Here is a 15,615-nt window from a genome sequence, read left to right as displayed (position 1 = left end):
GCTGCGGCAAAGGAATTGAAGGGGTTTATGGAACAGATGGGGGGAGTAGACCCATGGAAGTTTGCATGGCCAAGGGCGAAGGAGTTTTCCTTTTTCTCACATGTCCACAAGGGATACTCTCGCATCGACCTTTTTGTTCTGAGCAGGGCGCTGATACCGGAGGTGGTGGATACTGAGTACTCGGCAGTCGCAGTGTTGGATCATGCCCCGCATTGGGTGGATCTACGGGTTAGTATAGAGAGAGGGCAACGTTCCCTCTGGATACTGGATGTGGGGTTGCTAGCGGACAAAGCGATCTGTGGGCAGGTTAACAAATCCATCCAGAACTACCTGGAAACAAATGATACAGGGGAGGTCTCCTCAGCGACAGTTTGGGAAGCTCTGAAGGCAGTGGTCAGAGGGGAATTACTCTCGATATGGGCCCACAGAGAAAAGGCGGAATGGGCCGAGAGGGCTAGGTTAGTGGAGGAGATACTCCAGGTGGGCAGGAGATACTCGGAGGCCCCGGGGCTACTGAGGGAGTGGATCCACGGCTGGGATGGAGGGGATGAGGCAGTTTTTGGATCAGTTGATGTTTCCGAGGGTAGATGAGGATCTGATGGAAGGGCTGGGAGCCCCAATTGAGATTGAGGAAATAAGCAAGGGGCTGGAGGGCCTGCAGTCGGGCAAAGCCCCGGGTCCTGACGGTTATCCGGTGGAATTCTATAAGACATTTTCAGAGATATTGAGCCCACTGCTGGTGAGGACATTTAACAAAGCAAGAGAGAAGGGAATCCTCCCCCCAATAATGTCGCAGGCCTCGATTTCATTGATCTTGAAACGATAGAAGGATCCGGAGCAATGTGGGTCATACAGGCCAATTTCTCTATTGAATGTGGTTTGGGTTTGGTGAGGGCTTTATTGATTGGGTGTGGTTGCTCTATCAGGCACCAGCAGTGAATGTGAATACGAACCGGCTGAGGTCGGGGTACTTTAAACTACACCCTACACCGAGGGACGAGGCAAGGGTGCCCCCTCTCCTTGTTACTGTTTGCTCTGACCATAGAACCATTGGCCATGGCGTTAAGAGCCTCTAGTTACTGGAAAGGGCTGGTTCGGGGTGTGTGGGTGGGGGGGGGGGGGGGGGTTGTGTGCTGGAGCACTGGGCCTCGCTTTACGCAGATGACCCGCCCTTGTACATTTCAGACCCGTTGGATGGGATGGGGGAAGTAATGCGAATCCTGGGGGAATTTGGCAATTTTTCAGGGTATAAATTGAACAGGGGGAAAAGCGAGATGTTTGCGATACAGGCAAGAGGACAGAAGAGACTGGGAGAGCTGCCGCTTAGAATGGTAGGGAAGAGTTTTAAGTATCTGGGAATCCATGTGGCCCAGGAATGGGAGGCACTGCACAAGTTAAACCTATCCTGGCTGGTAGAACAAATGGAAGGTGACTTTAAGAGATGGGACATGCTCCCGCTATCACTGGCGGGGGGGGGGGGGGGGGGGGCAGACCGTGAAAATGACGGTCATCCCCAGATTTCTGTTTGTCTTTCAGTGCCTCCACATCTTCATCCCAAAGGCCTTTTTCAAGCGGGTGAATAATGTTATTTTGGGCTTTGTGTGGGCGGGTAAAACCCCGCGAGTGAAGAAAGTGTTGCTGGAGCGTAGTCGGGGGGACGGTGGGTTGGCGCTGCTGAACTTCTGCAATTACTACTGGGCGGCTAATATAGCCATGATTAGGAAGTGGGTAGTGGGGGAGGGGTCGGTGTGGGAGCGGATGGAGGTGGCGTCGTGCAAAGAAACCAGTTTGGGAGCACTGATAATGGCACCTCTGCCGTTCTCACCGGTCCGATACTCCACAAGTCCGGTGGTGGAGGTGGTGGCGGCTCTGAGAATCTGGGGGCAATGGAGGAGATATAAGAGAGTGGAGGGAGCATCGGTTTGGACCCCGATTTATAATAATCATCGGTTTATACCGGGTAGGCTGGATGGTGGGTTCCGGAGATGGCAAAGGGCAGGAATTAGAAGGATGGGGGATATATTTATAGATGGGAGCTTTCCCAGCTTAAAAGGATAAATTTGAATTGCCAGCAGGGAACAGGTTTAGGTATTTGTAGGTGCGAGCCTTCCTGAGAAAGCAGGTTCCGGCCTTTCCGCTGCTTTCGCCACGGGGGATACAGGATAGAGCAGTCTCAAGTACCTGGGTGGGAGAGGAGAAGGTTTCAGATATTTACCAGGAGATTTCGGAGGCGGAGGAAACTCCAGTGGAGGAGCTTAAGGGCAAGTGGGAGGACGAGCTAGGAGAGATAGAGGCTGGTTTATGGGCGGATGACCTAAGCAGGGTTAATACCTCCTCATCGTGTTACAGGAATGTGTGGGGGGGGTTAGTGCCAGGGCCATGGAGCAGCCAACTCACCCTGGCTGCCCTGAGGAGGTCGTGGAGTTTCTTCCGGTACTGTATGGCAGTCTGGGCGACGTTTCCCACGCTGCTGAACGCCTCTGCCACATCCGCCGAGGCACGGCGAATGGCGGCGCCCTGGCGGCCTTCCTCCCGGGCCAGGGTACAGGGGCATCCTTCTCTCCTCCACAGCGGCCATGAGGGTGTTCAGCTCAGCATCCCTGAACCGTGGGGCTGCTCTCCTTCCAGCCATCTTGTTGACTGGGATGGTGTGTGTGGGGGAATGGACCATTTAAGTGTGGCTGTGGCGTGTGAGCGTCATGTGCGCCAATCACGGACCTGCGAATCCGGCGCCGTTTTCCATGAATTGATTGTTGTGTTCCATGTGGCGATGGTGCTAGCCCATTTAAAGAAGCTGAATTGGTGCAGTTGTTGCGCCCTTCTGTCGTAAAATGCCACGGTTTCCACGCCGGCATCGGCACTTAGTCTCAAAATCGAAGAATCCAGCTCTTCGTCTCAGAAACGGAGAATTCTGCCCAGTATTTTTCCTCCTCCATTGATGTATGTTGATAAAGGGAACCCCTAGTTTTTTGGGGGGAACATTGGGCAGAAGTGCACACCCACCCAACACCAGTGATATTAAGTCCTTAGTTTTTCCTTCATCACCCAGCAGAATAAATAAGTTAGTAGACATTAAATACGTAAACATGTTTAAAGGTTCTTTAAACAGCTGACTTTTTATTTCATTTATTGATCCGTATTCGATACTAATATTATTACAATCTTTTCATAACAATTTCTTAGTTCAGGGACAAGATTATTTGAAGAAATTACCAAGTAACTGGGAAGTACGAGATAGTTTAACTTTTCAGAAAATATCAATGGACATAACCAGACCGGAATTTCAGAATCTAACTAACTATCTTGCAGATGTAGGTCTTCACATTTTGAAGGTAAGACAGGTGTCTTTTTAAGCGTACTTTTAAATTCTTAAATCTATAGTCTTATTGAACATGACAAATATCATAATTTTAAGTTTTTCAGCCCTTTACCTCAGTATTTCTAGAATACTAAATTCACAATCCTTCTATTTAGCATCACGCTTATTAATAAATAGGGTCAGTACCCTCGTCTCAACTAACCCCCCTGGAAACCAATTCATGTTGCTGATTACACTGTTGATAAATACTTATTGTTGCTGGTCTTAAATTTCCTTTTCAAAACTTCGGAACCAGCTCTCTTGCCCTGGTGCCCTGCCATACATAATAATATTGTTTACAGTTTTGCTTTCTCTACTCCTTTAGATATATTGGGGTGCTTTCTTCTTCATAAGCTTGCCTGAGATAAGTTGGGATAAAATGTCAGAAGAACATTTCTTACAAAATGCTGCAGATGTTCACGCGCGCGATGATGGCGACCTGATCCCACTACACAATGCCTGTTCATTTGGGCATGCGGAAGTTGTCAGTTTGCTTCTGTGTCACGGAGCAGATTCAAATGTTGACGACAACTGGAATTATACTCTCTTGCATGTCAGGTCTACCACTACCTCACTGATTGGGATTTTCTTTCCCTCAAATTTTGTTGGGATGGATCCTCATGTCCTTATTGGGTTGGCATGTGGGGGTATGGTGTAGGGAAGGTTGGCAGGGATTAGGGGTCCCATGAAATTCCCAGTTCTCTGCCAACGAAAACTGCCTGATGGAAGGTAGCAGTAGACTCTGTGAAATGGTTGTAAAAATGCAAATGAAGGCCAAAATATGTTCTCATTCTTGAGGTTCTTCTTCCCCTTTAAGTTACTTTCTGGATCTTTTAGTGCTGCACTGGCATTAACAATGCACCATACGTACACCATTTTGATGGTGGGAATCCTGTTTTGAGTCTAATGAGCTCCAATCCCAGCTGATAGAATTTTGGGAGACATCTTTCTTTTGGTTGACTATCTGAGAGTACAGAGCTGTTGGTGAATCAGGTGATGATTGACTGCAGCTCAATTAGTTTACTTTGCTGGCTGCTGTGGTATTCAAAAATATCCGTACGTTGGTGGGATGACTATTGATGCTGGCACACCCAGGGGAAGAGTAGCAGAAACAAAGTCAAAGCACAAAGCTGCAGAGTGTCAAAGAAGTTGGCTGAAGCAGAAAGGGCACAAGAGGTGTAAAGGATATGGATCTTCTGGAACAGAATGTCACTCCTGAACAATGTATGAGCAGTCTCCATTTCAGCAGGCAGTCAATTACTGACAAAGATAAAAACAAATTACTGCAGATGCTGGAATCTGAAACAAAAACTGAAAGTACTGGTCAATCTCAGCATGTCTGACAGCATGTGTGGAGAGAAAGGGGAGCTAATGTTTTTGAGTCTAGAAAGAGTCATCCTTGTTGGGATAACCAGCAACTCGGCGCCCTGCTTGGGCCGGTTTTTATGTGTAGATCTTTAACGAGCTCCAGCTGGTTGGCATGTGGGTGTATGGTGTAGGGAAGGTTAGCAGGGATTCGGGGTCCCATGAAACCCCTAACCTCCAACTTGGGAAGCTCGTACTCCACGAGTCCTATGGGGAGTTTGACAATGGTTTCCCCGTGGTCCTCGTGGAGGTTATTGGAGGTTATGACACCCCTCCTCGCAAAGTCTGAAAACTCCCCTTCAGTCACTAACATTGGGGGGCCTTCTGCACCGCTTTGCCCATGGCTGCGTTTGCGGCGGTTCTGGGTCAGGCGGTGTATATTGGTTCGTTGGCCACCTTTCCTGGGCGACCTCTGAAGAGTTATTGACGGGACTTCAGTCCCAGACATGACACCGTCGTCTGCAAGGATACTTCCGCGTCCATTCCAAGCCAGAGTCATTCTCCTCCTGCTGGGCCAGATGCTGGGCCATCTGTAGATGGTTGGGTCCCCTGGCTGAGGGTGGTTCTTGGCACGAAGGGATCGCCAATGCTGCGGTAGGTGTTGTATAGCGCGGCTCCCACATCTTTGGGTGGCCCAAATGCTTCCGCTGATCTCTCCCCTGAATCCTAACTTTGTAGGAGACTGTTCCTGTTCTCTCCAGCATGACACCTGTGAACCAAAGTGCCACAACACCAAAGTTGAGGGCATAGACCACGTCCCCTGAGCGAAACTGCTGCCCTGGTGTTCTCTGGTCAATATGCCGCTTCTGTCTCTTACTTTCATGCTGAGGTTCAGAAACGTGAGGCTCAACCGAGTTCCACGTCTTCAGCCCATCAGCCATTAGCAGCTCTGCAGAGGCTACCCCGTCATCACATGAGGCGTTTTGCAGAAGTAAAAGGAACTCCGGCAGTTGCGTCTCCATGGGGTCCATGGTTTGCTTTTTTATGGCCCATTTAAAAGTCTGGACCACCCTTTCTGCCAGGCCATTCGATGGGGGATGATACGGGGCGGTTGTAAAATGCCGGATGCCATTCCATTTCGCAAACATGAAGAACTCACTCATGAAGGGCATCCCATTGTCTGTCACCAAGGCCTCAGGAATCCCATGGGTGCTGAATGAGCACTGAGCTTTTCTATAGTAGACCTGGACGTTGTTGAGGCCAAATTGTTAATGTCAAGCCACTTTGAGTGGGCGTCCACAATGATGAGGAACATGGACCCCATGAAAGACTCTGCAAAGTCTGCATGCGGTCGTACCCATGGACGGTTATTCCCATGGATTAAGGAAGGCCGTTGGGAGAAGCTTCTGATGTTCCTGGCACGCCGGGCAGCTGTGTATGACCCTCTCAATATCCCCATCGATGCCGGGCCACCAAACATAACAATGGGCCAGCATCTTCATCTTAGAGGTGCCCGATGACCACTGAGTAGGTCCTTCAGTAGGGACTCCTGACCCTGCGGTGGGGTTGACTAAACAGGCTCCCCACAATATGACACCGTCCTACACGCTGAGCTCCGAGAGCTTCTGGGCAAAAGGCTGCAGGGCGACAGGAAGGGTCCCTTGCATTCCGCCAATCAAAAGCATGTGGCAAAGTTTTGACAGTCTTGGATCCGGCTGCTTCCATGCTCGTATCTGAGTAGCTGTCACTGGCAAGGTATCCATAAGATTCATAGTTATGACCGCTTCATCTACCACTGGCGGGGATGGGGAATTCATGGGCAATGGTAGATTACTGAGAGCATGGGCAATTCTGTACCCGGGTGGTGTTAAAACAAATATTCATACGTGGCGAGTAGAAGCTGAATTCTGGCTGATGCAATGGGAATGGGTGGCATTCCCTTATCTTCTCTAAAAAGGCCAAGCATTGACTTGTGGTCAGTCACAATACAGAAGTGCCTCCCGTAAACATATTGATGGAACCTCTTGACTCCAGGTTTTTCCGTCAAGCCCTCCTTCTTGATTTAATCTGCGTCTGACAGGGTCCTCGAGTCAAAAGCGATGGGTGTTCTGAACTGGGACCCAATTTTCTGGGTGTGACTGGTTGCCAATCCTGCAACTGACAACAGGTTTTTCAGATGGGCACCAGGAATCTGTATGACATTCTGGGCAAATATACCAAAGAGTTCTAGAAGCGTCTGGGCAGAGTAAAAGGGGCCAAGGCCCATACTTATGTGGATCCTGACGCTCAGTCCCGGTACTTTAGGGCGAGGCCAGTCCCCTAGGCATTGCTTGCCAAGGTTGACACAGAGCTACAGCGCCTGAAGGATCTGGGGTTTATATGCCTTGGAAAATTTGCAGAGTGAGCCACACCCTTAGTGCCAGTAAAGAAGCACGACAAATCTGTCCGACTGTGGGGATTACAAGCTGTCAGTAAACAGAGTGTAATGCCTGGATCTGTACCGTATGCCTAGTGCGGAAGATTTGTACACAAAACTAGCTGAAGGGTGTTCTTTTACAAAACTTGACTTGAGCCACGCTTATTTACAGGTACAGCCAGTGTCTGGAAAATGTGTGACCATCACACCCATAGTGAGTTATTTGAATACACCCGCCTTCCGTTTGGGGTCTTAGCCGCCTTGGCAATTTTCAGCTTGTAATAGAAAGCATCCTGCAAGGTCTACTAAAGGTGACCGTCTATCTGGACAATGCGCTCATCATGGGCACCACAGAGAAAGAACAGATGGACAACCTGCAAGTAGTGCTCAGGCGGCTTTCCCAAGTGGGTGTCCAGCTAAAGAGGAGCAAGTATATGTTCCAGCTATAGTGGTGACTTACTTAGGATACAGGGTATGGATGATCTACACCGAGTGGAGAACAAAGTTCGGGCCATAAAAGGGGCCCCAACCCTGAAGAACAGCACTGAACATCAGTCATTTCCAGACCTGGTAAATTATTATGGTAAGTTCATTGTCAAACTAGCCCTCTTATGGGCTCCACTCCACACAGTTCCTCACACACTATGATCCAACTTGGCCGCTAATCCTAATGTGCAATGCCACCCCGTATGGTATTTGGGTGGAGCTGGCCCACAGATGGGATGATGGCAACAACCAAGGGAAGACGGATCGACTGTTGCCCATGTGTTACCGGAGTTATGGTGGTCCCCACGATGCTCAATTGCTTGTCGGTATAGGTCTCCAACCTCGACTTGGTGTCACACAACGTCAATGGCATGATCCCTTCATGAAGTCGTCAAAACGTCTGATGGTAAATGATGGAGATGGCATCTCCAGTGTCCATTTCCATCACTACAGGCTACCCACTTGTAATGTAACCCAGATCGGTGCTACCTTCGAGCTGTGGCGCAGTTCAGCTGTATCAAACAGTCCTCCTCATCCAGGGGGGCCACGTACAAGGCCCTGCCTCGCGATGATCTCGGTGGCTGTCTCAGATGGCGTTCTCTGTACAGCATTTGGCAGCTCAGACCATCCCGTACCAGCCTCCCCGAACAGGCGCCGGAATGTGGCGACTAGGGGCTTTTCACGGTAACTTAATTTGAAGCCTACTTGTGACAATAAGCGATTTTCATTTCATTTTTTTCACATGTCCTTCGACCACTCATTTAGCAATGTGGTCGGTTCTCCACTTTGTCCTCGGGGGAGGTATCCCGTAGGTCTGTTGTTGCTCTCAAGTGCTTTGCTCGGCTGCAGAATTGCTTCTGCAGTTTCCATTTGGGAGGTGATCTGGCCTGACTGGCATTGCCCCGAGATGCAGCGGGAATTCAAAACAATTGCAAATTATGGACGCGATAGTCCCTGGACTCTTGCAGATCCTTTCTCTGCGTGCTCACGGGATAGTGACAGCTTGACGGTCCATTTTAAATCTAAGGTGGGCTCCGCCAACAACCTCCTCTGAGTGGCCATGTTGTTTATCTCACAAACCAGCCTACCCCTCAACATTTCAGAGTGGAATGGCTCTAACTTGCAATGTTCTGCCAGTTGTCTAAGGAAGATTATGAAGTAAGTGACTGGTTCTCCTGGAGACCGCACCACTGATAAATACCTATGCAGCTGCATGATAACGGAAGGTTTAAGGTTGTGATGTTCAGATACCAACCAGCTCATCAAATAATTTGGAGTCTGGCGTGGCCGGGTGAGTGAGACTCTTTATAATTCCAAAATTCAAGGCTCTGCAGATGGTCAGTAGGATGACTTTTTGATGGTCTTCCCCCAAAATACTGTTACCTGAAAGAAGTACCTCATGCGCTCAGCATACTGGCTGCAATCTTCCAGCCTGCATCAAAGGCTTCCAGCTTACCAAGCAGTGGCATTTTAAACTTTTATGTCCACGCGTTCCGGGGTAGTAATCATCCTGGATGGCTAGGCGGTTCAACAAGCGAGTCCAGAGTCTCCTTTGTCCTTGTCACAAGATTAGTAACTTGAGGAAGCCAGCGGTAGTGGAACAACGCTTTATTGAAAAACGTACAATACTCTGTCTACAGCAATAACTCTTTCCCAATGCAGTCATTGTTGGGACAACTAACAACTCCAAGCCCTGCTTGGACTGGCTTTCATGTGTAGCTCTTTAACAAGCTCCAGCTGGGTGGCCTCCACCCCCTACCTGGGCAGCTCATACACCACAAGTCCCATGGGGAGATCAACAATGGTTTCCCCATGGTCCTCGAGGGATTATGACAGTTTGTCACCAACCGATTTAGGTCTATGTACATCTTTTTAGGCTATTGGGCTCAACCTATAAGCTTGTGTGTTTTATGTCATTGTTATCTGAGCTTGATCTCCCTGCTGCTGTTTCATTCAAAGGAAATTGGATAATTTCCCCAAAAGAGGCAGGATATATATATAAAACAGAGACATGAAATTGCACTGTCCCAATTATTTATTTTGTTTGAGTTGTATGTGGAAGTTTAGTTATATTAGTAGCATCAAAAAAATACCATTCCAGATGTTTTAATAAAAGTATTGTTCTGATACAGATTGAAAAAATAGAGAATCCTGTTTTGTGGAATTGCCATTCACTGAAGAAGGAATTGGATACATCAACTCCAAAGATTGACAGCCAAATCTCTAAATTGTACCAGAGAGTTCCAGAGCAGTTTTGCAATTTTATCTGCAGGATTGGATTTCAGGAAATGTATTCACAAGACTATGGTAAGTATTTTTTATTCTGTCATAAAAATACTTAATGAAATCCTGTGATATCATCCTGTAGTACAGTAATTATACTTTACTGAATACCTGTTCCAAAGTTTAGTGTTATTTAACCAGTCTAATTATTAACAAGGAGATCCATAACATGCCCAGTTATGGATTTTTGGAATGGGAATAGGAAGAATGTTTTTTTAAATTACTTTTCACTCTCGTTATTCGAAAAGTATGTTCATACAACTAATATTGCCCAGTTAGAATCTCATTTTGTGCTGAATTTAATGCTGCTGGTGATAGTCCCCAAGATGCGCCAGAAAGCCTGCCAACCCTGCCACTGCAGTTTCCAGGAGCCCTGGCGTGATTTTATTCCCTTCAGGCAATTAACAGCCTGGTGTTGCGGCTCCCATCACTTTAAGGGAAGATATCCCACCTCCAAGAGCTGCTGGCTAATCAGAGGGCCAACAGTTCTTCAGTCCGCTACTGGCAGTGATAGATACTGCCGGGATTGCAACCAGGCAGGAGCAGAAGAGGGTTGGGCTATCCAGGGCAAGTCAAGCAGGCCCTGGTGAGAGATGGGAAGTTGTTGCTGAGGTCCAATTGGTGTTTCATTGGGGGTTAACCAGGATTAAGGGGGGTTAACCAGGATTAAGGGTATGTCCAAGGGTCATAAGGTGCGCAGTCTGGTATATCCACCAATCTCCAAACTGGTAGGGTGGTCCCTAACTTTTACTGGACGGTCGGCCTATGTGATAGTGGAACCCCCCCACCCGCCCCCTCTGAACCACTGCAATCAGAATGCCATCAGTGATAGGAAGAAATCCTTACAATTGGTTAACTATGGCATCAATGGCTTCTAGGCAGGGAGACTTCATCAACCTTCCCTGGTCCTGAATGAATCATACTCAAGAAGGCAATGCACACTTCATCCTGCCCACAGCCTTTCCTCTTGATTCTATGCCCCTCCCGTACCACCTCCATTCACCCCCCACCCTCTCTCCCCCCACCCACCTAGCCCAGCTCACTCCAAAGGGCCAGATTACATTCCATCCTTTTAATTTAAGAGTGATATAGGCTAAAGATGTGGATGCAACGTTCACCTGATTGGCCTATATTTTGGGTGGAAAAGATAGAAGCTAAATAGACTTATGATGGGGGAAAAATCATTTTCCTTTAAATTTATATATTGTTTTGATTTTATAGCGAGAAAGTTTGGTGATGGGATCTACTTCATCAATGACCTGAGTCATCTCATGAAAGAAATCGCTGGTGTTGGGAAAATAGTTCACATTTTTGAAGCCGAGGTTTACACTGGCAACTGTTGCAAAATTTCCACATCTCATGTTTCATTAAATCACAGAGATTATGATTGTTATGAGTACAGTGAAAATACTATGGACAATGTACATCCATTCAAAACGTATGTTATTTATAATAGTGTTCTAGCTTATCCGAAATATCTTATTGCATGCGAAAGGCAGCTGAGCATGTGAACCATCTGTTAAATCTGATCAGTACTGTATCCATCAATTTCAGTTCCAACAGCATAAACTGGTTAAGTATTAATATATGTGGCTTCAATCTATGCATATTACAATTCCTCCATTGTCCACTGTTCCCGTAACAGCCTCCCCGAACATGCGCCGGAATGTGGCGACTAGGGGCTTTTCACAGTAATTTCATTTGAAGCCTACTTGTGACAATAAGCGATTTCCATTTCATTCATTGTGGGGCGGGTGAGTACAGAGCATTGCCAGTCACATCAGGACAGTGAAGGTTGCTGATCCTATTTAATTGTTGCTTATTTTAAAAAGTTAATTCTCAACTGCAAACTCAAGTGAGCAGTTCTGAGTATGTCAAAGCATTTGTCAGATCTATAATTCCTGCCCTCGATACACCACAGACAATCGAATCCCAGAGCAAAGTATTAACTGCAGGTTGTGTTCAGGACCAGCGTCAAGCAATGCACCAGGCCAGTATATGTGCCTCTAGAAGTCACTGATCCACTGCATTCAGGATCAGGAGAGAATAGCAGCAGGGTGTTGGATTTGGAGGGGTACTCAAAGATACACTGGGGAATTCTTCTTGGAAGTTCCCAGTTTTGCACCACAATTGCTTAAACACTATCTTCCACTGGACAATTGCGCAGGGCTGGGAACCATCTGACAAAAAGTGATTAAAGTTGCTAACTTCAGATGGTTTTGCCAATGTTACACTAATAGTTACTCTAAAAAGTCAGAAGGAATAAAACCTCTAACTTCACCGTCACTATTTTATATACCCAGATCGATCCCCGCAAGGGATCCGCCCGCCCCCCCCCCCCCCACTCATGATCCCACAGGCGACTCCCCCCACCGCATCCACTAAGCATCATGCCGCGATACTACACCCCACCCCCCCCACCCCAAACCACAATCTGACCCCTGATTCCGACTTGGCTGGACTCCTTCCCTTGACCTGGTCCCCCACCAACCATTTCCAGTTAGTTTCCACCCTGACCGTTACCACCTAATGTCCAATCCCCCCAACTATGAGGAATGGGCCCTGCAGGTGACGGGGGTGGCCGGGGATAGATCGGTCACCAACATGGAGGTTGGCGCACGTTTCAGAGATGAAAACCCACTGGCTGGCACCCAGATGACCTGTCCATAAGACATACGATCAGAATTGGGCCACTCGGCCCATCGAGTATGCTCCACCATTCAATCATGGCTGATATTTTTCTCATCCCCATTCTCCTGCCTTCTCCCCATAACCCCTGATCCCCTTATTCATCAAGAGCCTATCCATCTCTGTCTTAAAGACACTCAGTGATTTGACTTCCACAGCTTGCTGCGGCAGAGTTCCACAGATTTACCACCCTCTGGCGAAGAAATTCCTCTTCATCTCTGTTTTAAAGGATCGTCCCTTTAGTCTGAGATTGTCTCCTCTGGTTCTAGTTTTTTCCACAAATGGAAACATCCTCTCCATGTCCACTCTATCCAGGCCTCACAGTTGAGTTAATGCCATATAGACTGACCCATCCCTCCCATTGACCACATGTTCATTCACCCGCATGATTTCCAGCCGACGGCACTGGCCCATCTGGGTTGTACCCTTCCTGCATCCCATGAGAACACCACTTTTGTGAGGGCCACGAAGAATCCAGCACGGGTTTGTAGAGTCAAACAGAAAGTAACTTTATTTTCAATAATATATACACAGCAGAGGTCACCACTGCTTCCTTCACTAGCTGGTACCACACTGGCCAGCTCTATTTATATAGATGCAATTGCTAATGATTTCCACCACCCCTCCCCCCCTCATTGGGGGACCTCACACTTCATCTAAGTAGCTTATGCTCTGAGGTGCAGGAGGGAAATCTGTCTCTGAGCTCCTGCTGCCTCTGTCTGTAACCCTGCTTCTGGACCTGGCGTGCTATTCTGTATGCTGGCTGCCTTTTCTGGACTTTGAAGCCTGGATTACGGCAATGGGGAACGGTACTACGATGATTGAATGGAGGGAAAGGAGAGCCTGTTGCTGCTGCCAACTGCTTGCAGGGGAGAGAGAGGAAAGTGCTTGTCTGGGACACACCTCGGGGCGAAGGACCATGTTAAATTAAGAAAGGGATGGATGGCCACGTATTCACTTGGGTTTGATTCAAGGTCACGGGGGTTGGCCATCCTATTGAGTAAAAAGACGGGGTTCGTAAGTACAAAGAAGGTGCAGGATTCAGGGGGAGATACGTGATGATGAGGGGGTGCTGGAGGGGATGCCAGTGGTGCTAGTGAATGTACATGCACCAAATTGGGGGTGACCTGAACTTTGCTGGAAGACGGAGGAGTTAGAACAACTTGGGGTTTGAGAGGCGGTTTCTGGGAGCGTTTTTGGACCTGGACACGTATCAGTTGATTATGAGAGGGGACCTCAATTGCGTGCTGGAGCCGAGAGTAGACAGATCGAGCCCCAAATCAATGGAAAGGCTGAAGTTGGCAAAAGAGCTGGGAGGGTCTCTGGAAAGGATGGGCATGGTAGGCCCGTGGAGGTTTAAGAACCCGGGGCGAGGGAGTACTCCTTCTCGCAAGTGTACAAGGTATACTCCAGAACCAATTATTTTGTGGTGAGTCGAGAGATGTTGGTGGTGGTGGTGTGGGCAGAATATGCGGGAATTGTGATTTCTGACCACACACCCCATTGGCTGGAGGTTCAACGTAGCTCGAGGCAGGAGCAGAGGCCGGGATGGAGGTTAGAGTCGGGAGTTTCAGTGGACAGGAGGTTCTGTGATAAGGTGTGGTCGGTGATTAAGGACTATGTGGAGTTGAACCAAAATAGGAGAGGTATCGGCGGCCACATTCTGGGAGGCATTGAAGGTGGTTCAGGGAGAGATTATCTCGATCAAGGCGCACGGAGATAGGAGGAGAGAGGAGTAGGGGCAATTATTGGATGAGTTGAGGTTGACAGGGAATATTTGAAGGCACCCACGTGGAGGGATTGGCGAAGAGAAACAAATCACAGGGGCAGTTCGACAGGCTGGCTAAGGGAAAGGCTGTTGGTAGCTACGGAAGGTGAGGGAGGTGCAATCTGAACATGGAGAGAAGACGAACCCATCAGCTATGGAGGCAGGCCGCATCCAGAGAAATCCTGAGAGTCCAGGCAGAGAGAAGGGGGAAGGTAGTGTCGGAGCTGGGGAAGATAAATAAGGGGTTCAGGGAGTATTATGAGAAATTGTATACGGCCAATTCGGAGGTGTGTGGAAGGGGATGTGGGGTGGTTTCTGGACGGGCTGGAATTCTCACAGCTGGATGAGGAAAAGAGGCAGGCGCTGGAGGAGCCATTAGAGTTGAGAGGGGTGATGGAAAATATACAAGGGATGAAGTCGGGAAGGCCCCGGTTACCCGGCGAAGTTCTATCAGGAGTTTGTGATGGAGTTGGCACCACATTTACTGGGGCGTTTAGCGAGACGCTGGAGAAAGGGAAAGTGCTGGAGACACTGACCCAAGCAATGATCATGTTTATTCTGAAGAAAGGGAAGTACCTGCTAGAATTTGGTTCTTATATTCCCATATCACTATTGAATACAGATCTGAAACTTTTGCCTACGTTGTAGTGGCGAGAATGGAAAGATGCATTCTGGGGATGGTTGCAGAGGACCAAATGGGCTTCGTGAAGGGTAGGCAACTTTCCAGTACCGGAAGTAGTGGTATCTATGGACGCGGAGAAGGTTTTTGACCGCGTGGAGTAGCAGTACCTGTGAGGTTCTGGGAAGGTTTATGTTTGGGCCAAAGTTTGTGGCATGGGTGTGTCTGCTGTATGTGGCCCCAGTGGCGAGTGTACTGACAAACGAGATGAGTTGCGGAGCTTCAGGTTGCATAGAGGAACGAAGCAGGATTGTCTGCTGTCAACGGTTGTTCTTCTCCCGATAGACCCCTTGGCCATGGCCCTTAAGGGGGGTCAGCGGTGTGGCAGGGAATTGTGAGGGGGAGTAGGGAACACCAGGTGCTGCTGTATGCAGGCGACCTGTTGCTGTTTGTCTCAGACCCATTGGAGTTTGGGGAGAATCATGGGCTTATTAAAGGTTCGGGGCCTTCTCGGGCTACAAGTTGAATCTGTGAAAAAGCGAGGTGTTTCCGGTGAACCAGGAGGGTTGGGGAGCCAATTTGGGGGTGTTGTCATTTAAGATAGAGACAGGTTTAGGTATCTGGGGTCCAGGTGACAGGGGAGTGGGCAACAATGTACAAATGGAACTTAACAAAGTTCCTGGAGGAGGTAA

General features: G+C 48.4%; 1 protein-coding gene across 1 annotated transcript in view; it reads left to right on the top strand.

The window, feature by feature from the left end:
• Positions 1-11,377, top strand: part of parp9 (poly(ADP-ribose) polymerase family member 9) — a 148,800-nt gene extending 137,423 nt beyond the window's left edge. Inside the window, exons 11-13 of the mRNA XM_072473177.1 lie at positions 3,184-3,332; positions 9,698-9,872; positions 11,070-11,377. Coding sequence (XP_072329278.1) covers positions 3,184-3,332; positions 9,698-9,872; positions 11,070-11,359 — 614 coding nt within the window. The 3' untranslated portion in view covers positions 11,360-11,377. The remainder of the gene's footprint in view (positions 1-3,183; positions 3,333-9,697; positions 9,873-11,069) is intronic.
• Positions 11,378-15,615: the final 4,238 nt, after the last annotated feature.

This window comes from Scyliorhinus torazame, chromosome 2 (genome assembly GCF_047496885.1).
Source record: "Scyliorhinus torazame isolate Kashiwa2021f chromosome 2, sScyTor2.1, whole genome shotgun sequence".
Lineage (NCBI taxonomy): Eukaryota > Metazoa > Chordata > Chondrichthyes > Carcharhiniformes > Scyliorhinidae > Scyliorhinus > Scyliorhinus torazame.
This window is presented reverse-complemented; position numbering and strand designations above follow the sequence as displayed.